We start from the raw sequence: 7,056 nt of genomic DNA on the forward strand, positions 1-7,056 counted from the left end.
GAAGATGGGTTTCAGAGGTATTCTGCAAAGATGACCCCCTTCCCCCTTCCCCGTTGCCTTTAACATGGGGGTTGCCCCCTTAGCCAGCGTTATTTTCATTAAGACAAATTCCACTATGGTAGTGCTTATGGCATTGAGCTGCTGCCATGGGCGGCTGGAAAAGAAAATGGAGAAAAGAATATACAATATATTCCCCCATAAGAATATTTTCTTCCACAAGTATTTGGTTTATGGTGGCCCCTCCCTCCCACCCCAGCGGTGTATGGAATATGTTTGGTTTTCCTGAATAGATTGAAGTGCTCGCCTGGCAACCGCGATGAGGCAGCCGCCATCGCCAAAGGCGTGAAATGGGTCACACCAGAGCCGAGGCGCCTACCCCAAGAAGGTGGCGAAAAAAAAGTGGAAGAGGGTACGGCGTCCCGGGTTCCAGCGCTGTAGTAAGCGATCTCCGTACTAACGAGGCCTGTGGCCGCTTAACTTCACAAATCGGACGGGATATGTTGCATTCGGCCAAGCATGGTCGTACCCAACATCCCCGCAAAAGAACGCATTTTGTTCCTCGCGGTGTCCCCGGGGCGCCCCTCCCAGCCCCACCGGCGCCAGGGGTGAATTTTCAGTTTTGCGAGTGCCGTGCGTTTCCCGCCCCCGTGCTCTACTGGGTCTCTTCGCGGTGGTATTAGGGCACATTTTCGCACACAAGCTAACCCTTGTAGGTGTTGGGTTGTTCCGTTGTTTTGGCTTGTGCCGGCCTGCTGGCGTCGCCGCCGCCGTCTGTCACAACTTTGGTTGGCTTCTGGCGCCGGGGTGGGGTGGCGGTTTTCTGGCCGAAGCAGGCAGCCCCTACAATAGTTGCGCCTCTGCTATTTTGTTGTTCTATTGGTTCTTATTCGTCTTTTGGTCGTTCGTAGCTTCTGTGTCGTTGTGCTACTCTTCCTTGGTGGAGTTGGGAGGTTTCCCGGGTCCTCCCGGACTTGTCCGTGTGACGGGGCCGGGCTCCCACCCCCATATTTTTGGGGAGTGTCGGACGCGCCGGCCGGGGGTTTGCCGTTGTGATTTGTGCTTTCTACGTGTGCTGCGGGTGGTTGCGCTTTTGTTTGCGGCGCCGCGCGTTGCGCTCCGGCTGTGGGTCTCTGACTCCCGTGGGGTGGGGTGGAAGGAGATATATGTGATCATACCCTCCTAATATTCATCGTGGTGTGATTCCTTTTTTTAATTTTTGGGGATGCCGGGGGGTAAGAGGCGAACCGGCATTGCGAGGGAAAAATAAAATAATAGTAATAAGAATAAATAAAAAGGCAATAGATGTGTGAGAGTAATTGTGTGTTGATTGTGTTTGTAAAGATTGACATGGTTCAGTAGAAAAACAAATTAAAAACAAATGATAATTGACAGCGTTGCGTGAAATCTCAATATACAAAGTTTACTATAAAAAAAGCAAAACAAAAAAAACAAAGCATCTCACCTGGATTTTATACACATGTACAGGCTGCGTGGTTTGGTTTGTTTACATGTAATTCAAATCAATTCTCTTTTCTTATACATCATATTTCCTCATTTAACTTGATATTTGAAAGGAAAGGTAATTTTCGAAATCTCTTTCAGTTAACACCGCTGCTGCCTATGAGGGGTGAATGGTGAAAAGAAGCATTTGCCACCAGTGTAGAATACAAAAATTAATTTTAAAAAATCACGAGAAGCGGGTTAGCGGGAATATATTTCTAGTTGAGATATCTCTTACATGCGTTTTTCTTCGGAAGGTGTGCCAGATCAAAGTGTGCACTACTCGGGTCCAGACAGGGATCTCGCAACTCTTTAAAATTCTTTTGCCGTCTCTCTTCCTCCAGTCGCAGTTGTTCTCCCAGTCTCTGTTGCTGTCACGATGTGCTTTTCATGTTACTTACCATTATGCCCAACATGTGGTGAATATCAGCCGCCCCTTCTCTTTTTATCGTCTTGCGTTTTTTGTACCATCTCTCTGTCCACTTTTTCCACAAGAGAGTAACATAGGAAGCCATAGCAGATCCCTTGCAGAGTTGACTATTCAAAATATGTTTTGTGCGTAAATTGGTTGCCGCTCTCTGAAACAAAAGGCGTGTAGCTCTTCTATTTCTCCTTTCCTCCTCCGATCGTAAATGTCGAATAACTGAAGCCATCCATGGTGCCATTGGTTGTCCACTTTGCGAAGGCTTTGCGGTTTTTGCGTATGGTAGGATATTATAGTTGAAAAATCTATCAAAAGAATTTCCTCGTAGGCGTGAGGCTGCCCAACGGATTTTATTCCGCACTTCATTCCTAGCCTCTTCAAGTGCTCCTTTAAAAACATAGTGGTAGACTATTGGAGCCATATTCTCAATACCCTCTGGTTTTTCACGGTGTCTGATTGCTTTTAAATGCTCCAAAATATTTCCTTTAAATTTCTTGGGGCTAATGGCAGGACTTTGACTGTATTGTGGATACACTCCCAGCGACTGGTGATCAAAGCGGTTTGCAAAAGCAGTATTGCCATAAGGGTTTGTGCCCTTGAGCACGTTCATATGCATTTGTCTCCATCTTTTATCTAACCCCACTTCATCCCCAAATCCAAATCCAAATCCTCCACCACCACTTGGAGACATACTTTCATTATCGTCCCCAAGATCTTCGTTTCCAGGCCTTTTCCAAGTACCATAGTTAACACCACCCTCATCTGAATAAACATAATTGCCTGTTAATGTATCTCCTTCCAAAAATTGCGAAGTATGTGTATAATCGCTTAATGCTGTTCCAGTCATGGGATCATTATTCTTGTTGTTTGTTTATTCCTTTCCTTCTCTTAGTGTGTGCTTGGGCAGTGCCGCTGGCGTCTTTTCATCCATTGCACCACCCCCAGTAACATGATGAGTGTTGGTTGATGGAATTGACTCGGCAGTTTTCTTTCCTACTCCTCCTCCTCTTTCTTCTCCTAATGAATTCACTTGTCGGAAAAAGGATGCAACTCCACGTTGCCCATCTGGTGATTTCTCTGATTGCCCACGGTATAACAAAGGACGCCCAGGATCACGTGGAGCTTCATCATGTTTATCCATCTCCATTTCCTTATTGCTCTCCTTTTCCTTATTTATTTCCTCTTTTACCTCTTCTCCCATTTTTTTGTTTTTCTCCTTCTTTTTTTCTTTCGATTCTACATCCTCATTCTCATGTTTGTCGTGATTTTTAAGAATGGCTGCAGCTATTTGTTCTCTAGATGGGTTAACAATGATATCATAGAGTTGATTCTGCGTCCATTCCCAATCTGTTAAGCTAGATGGGGGACCCGGGAATTGCTGAAGGACAATACCTTGTTCCCTAAGTCGATCAAAAACAGTTTGTCGCACCATATCATTCACCACATCTGCTGCAATCTGTGAGGCTATTACTTTACTTTCTTCAGTAATAGAGTATTGTATTTTATCACTTTGCTCATGCAAAACATGAAAACCTTCTTGTGACATACGAAATAGTTCATTTATTTCACTCCGTATAGTATGATGATCATTTCTGAGTTTCATTATTTCATCTTTTACAACAAAAAGTCTTCCACGAAATCTTGACTTTTCCATCATTTGAGAGTCTGCTGCAGTTAATGCATCTCCGGAAACTATTTTCCCCAATTTTTGCTTATCACTTGAACTTAAAATGCTGCCATGTGAAAGGGTTAGGGAACCCTCGAGGACTCCCACTCTTTCCGTCTTGCCCCATAAGAATATTTAATTTCATGTTACCCCTTCCCTACCCCAACAAAGTATTGAATATGTTTGGATTCCCTGAATGGATTGAATTCCGTGAGCTGGTCCGCCGCATGGCCTTGAATCGGAATTGGAAGTGGTCAACCATTTGCAAAGTGATGGCCCTCATCAGCGGAGCACTCCTGAACCTACCACTTTACTCCAACCAAAGCAAAGGAATCGACATTTCAAAGGACCCCAGCTGGCGAGCAGCAACGCGGGCAGCGCACAAGTTCGAAAACCGCGAACCGACCAACCCACCAGCACCGGTGACATACGAACAGATGAAGAAAGCACACGCAGCACTCGAGAGAGAGTGCCCAATCGCAGCGCTATACCTGATGATGATGTGGTGCTGTGCGGCGCGGGCGGGCGACATCGCAACTCTTCTCAAAAAAGATGTAAGAGTCGAACAGACGACGGAGTCGGACAGCTTAACGGACCTCACGATGACCATACGGTACGGCAAAGGAGCCCACTTTCGCGGACCATACCCAGTGGCGACGATATTGCCCAGGAAGGACGCGTCGGTTCTGCAACAAGTGTTGAACGACCGTCTTCGGAAGCAGCGGCTGTTTCCGGACGCCAAGGCACTTCGGGACAGGGTGCTCCAGGCACTGCGGAACGAGAACGTACTCTCCTCCCTCCCGTCAGTACGGAAAGGGTCGGCGAGACACATGGCAGCGCAGGGGGTGCCGGAGGAACAAATCATGCGCTTGACGGGGCACACTCGCCTCGAGACATTGCAGCGGTACCTGGGTTATGGCCACCAACTAACGCGGGAGGCAGAACTCGCACGGGACAGCGTCGCCCAAGCCCTCCGCGAGCCGAGTTCCTAGGCAATAAGGCTCCGAATGCTCGCGAACTTGGCCTCAACGACGTCACGTTGTACGCAGAGATACTGCGAGCACAAGGAAAGGAATTGCCGCCCCATGTGGTTGATTCAATCAACGGAACTATCCAAGACACTGCGGTTTGGCCACTCCATTTGAAGGACACCACGCCACTCAACATCGAGGCCGTCCGCAGAATGCCCACAGCGCATACAACCACCAAAGACTTCCTGGAGAAAGCACTGCGTTTCATGACGGCCAACCTTTTTGACGGCCTGCTCACATCTCGCACCATAAAGAAGGCACAGCTCTCGATGACAGACACGCGGAGGGCAGTCGAGATGGGTAAGTTTGAACTCGTCCCGAACGTTGTTGTTGCCCCACACTGCTCTTTTCCACTGGACGCAACCGCGCAGCTACAGGCGGAGTGCAGGGATTCTTCGCCCATCGACCACAATGGCATCAGCATAACCGCACAAACTCATACGACACCCAGCCATCGTGACGACGCTCACCCAGAACATCGCAAGAATGGTCGTCTCCCGGTGGGTTTCCACGGAGTGAATGTGTTTACGGTCGCAGAGATGAAAGGACGACGACGCCTCATCACCGAGCCCCACCTCAACGGCGTGATCTCAAAGGCGGAGATACCACGGTGTGAGTACCCGTCTCGTCTTGAAAGGCGGCAGAAGCTGCGCTACGCACGGTACATGCTTCAGATTGATTTTGAGGCGTTTTACGATTCCATTCCATTGATGGAGGAAGGGCTGCGCAACAAGTTCGTATTTCGGGCGCGAGATGGCGCACTCTACCGACTTCGCACGCTACCGACCGGAGCGAGATGGAGCGTCGCGGTTGGACAGGCTGTGGCGTGGACAATCGTCGACGTTGACACGCGGTGTACCATCCTCACAATGATCGACAATATCCTGATTGCTGCGCCCGCTGGAGAAGAGGTGGAATTTGTGAGGACGGTGCGGCAGATCGTGGACCGTATGGAGATTGCAAACCTATGCACGTCCCCCAGTCGTGCAGAACTACGTTCGTGGACAGACAGCGTGATGTTGGCAGAAGCTACCAAGACAACTGTTTTCCTTGGTGAGGAGTTTACTTGGTTGGAGGGTGAGCGAAAGGTGCGAAACTCGATTAAGACGGTGTCGAAACTGAAGCTGGGCCTGGTGCGACAACCGCACCGGAGTTTTACATGCAGAGAATTTGCCTCCAACGTGTCCCTCATTCTTTATGCTTTGCATACCACAAGGTTGAACCCTGCTTCGGCGTTTAACCTGTTGCGCGCGTACCGCGGCGTATACCGTCAGGTGGACCGTGGACGAGGTTGGGACGAGCCAATTCCCTACCTGGACCCTGGCGTCCGTCATACGATGATGACGCTAGCTGCAAAACTGGTGCAGAACCCATACTGGACCATCGCGGAAGAGGTGACCGCCACTTACAATGAGGACGACTATAACGTCATTTGCTTCACCGACGCTTCCGCCGATGGGTGGGGTGCGATAGTGGTGACGAATACACCCACGCCACCCCGATCAGAAAACAAAACGGACGACACATGGACACCGCACACCGCCATCTACCAGCAGAGGTGGATCCATGATCTCAACCCGCCACCGCCACAGCGGACACACCTCGGGCATCAAGGAGGGGCACGGCAAGCTCCACATAGCAGCGACACGTTTAACGCACGCCACTCGGCACATGCGGAACCACGGGCGATCCATCTCCTGTTGCAGCACCTCGAACGCCAGGGGGTGATAGTTCCTGGTGCATCTTTCGCCCATAATGAAACCGTCGCCAACGACGAGACGCGAAACGCTGACACCGACTTAACGGTACATGGCCCAAGGCGGCGGCCATTTCGAGTGGCGGTTGTGACCGACCACTTTCCCATTGCACACGCGCAGAGGCGGCTCAACGGCTTTGGTGGCATCGGTCGGGGCTACGCGCTGAACAGACTCTTCAAATACACGAATGATCTCTTCCACAGGAAGGCGGTGCAGGTGGTCTTCTTTTATATCGCCGGCCCCCGCAATCCGGCGGACCACTGCTCCCGCAACTTTGGGGTAGACGACGGAACCGCGTCAATCTCTTCGCATCCAGCAAACGACTGTCTTGTTCCACTCTTACGAACCACCTTTGGACCGATCTGCAAAGGACAAAGTGAAGCAGAGAAACCTATTGTCATTGTGGAAGGCAATGTGGATATGTAATGCCGCAATAAATAAGGCATAAGGGCTAATCGCAAACTATGGGGGGCTTTTGTTCCACACCCCGAAAGCCGAAGGACGAGCCATAGTAAGCGAAAAATATATCTTATTTTCCCGTTGATAATGTGTTGATGTTCGGTGGTTTTCGGCAAACGGTTGCGGGTGGGCTTTCCCAGGAGCGTGGCTCATGGGAACAAGAGTGTCAGAAGAGAATTGTTTTGGTGTTATAGGGTGATGTGAATTTTGAGGGTGAAA

The 7,056-nt window shown here is 49.7% G+C and overlaps 5 protein-coding genes across 5 annotated transcripts; 3 read left to right on the forward strand and 2 right to left on the reverse strand.

Annotated features, from left to right (window-relative positions):
* Positions 1–347: 347 nt before the first annotated feature.
* Positions 348–680, forward strand: TM35_000102670 (uncharacterized protein; the record flags this gene model as incomplete). The annotated part of the gene is made up of 1 exon (XM_029024758.1): positions 348–680. One exon carries the CDS (start codon positions 348–350, stop codon positions 678–680), a length of 333 nt encoding a protein of 110 aa, XP_028884065.1.
* Positions 681–1,874: 1,194 nt separating this feature from the next.
* On the reverse strand, positions 1,875–2,771 carry TM35_000102680 (uncharacterized protein; the record flags this gene model as incomplete). The annotated part of the gene is made up of 1 exon (XM_029024759.1): positions 1,875–2,771. One exon carries the CDS (start codon positions 2,769–2,771, stop codon positions 1,875–1,877), a length of 897 nt encoding a protein of 298 aa, XP_028884066.1.
* Positions 2,772–2,795: 24 nt separating this feature from the next.
* TM35_000102690 (uncharacterized protein) lies at positions 2,796–3,581 on the reverse strand (the record flags this gene model as incomplete). The annotated part of the gene is made up of 1 exon (XM_029024760.1): positions 2,796–3,581. One exon carries the CDS (start codon positions 3,579–3,581, stop codon positions 2,796–2,798), a length of 786 nt encoding a protein of 261 aa, XP_028884067.1.
* A 20-nt stretch (positions 3,582–3,601) lies between these two features.
* TM35_000102700 (TATE DNA Transposon) lies at positions 3,602–4,582 on the forward strand (the record flags this gene model as incomplete). The annotated part of the gene is made up of 1 exon (XM_029024761.1): positions 3,602–4,582. One exon carries the CDS (start codon positions 3,602–3,604, stop codon positions 4,580–4,582), a length of 981 nt encoding a protein of 326 aa, XP_028884068.1.
* A 191-nt stretch (positions 4,583–4,773) lies between these two features.
* TM35_000102710 (TATE DNA transposon protein) lies at positions 4,774–6,804 on the forward strand (the record flags this gene model as incomplete). Its single annotated transcript, XM_029024762.1, has 1 exon — positions 4,774–6,804. The coding sequence occupies one exon, from the start codon at positions 4,774–4,776 to the stop codon at positions 6,802–6,804; it is 2,031 nt and encodes a 676-aa protein (XP_028884069.1).
* Between the last annotated feature and the right edge of the window lie 252 nt (positions 6,805–7,056).

The sequence above is a fragment of the Trypanosoma theileri genome, assembly GCF_002087225.1.
Source record: "Trypanosoma theileri isolate Edinburgh chromosome Unknown TM35_Tth_10_V1, whole genome shotgun sequence".
Taxonomy (NCBI): domain Eukaryota; phylum Euglenozoa; class Kinetoplastea; order Trypanosomatida; family Trypanosomatidae; genus Trypanosoma; species Trypanosoma theileri.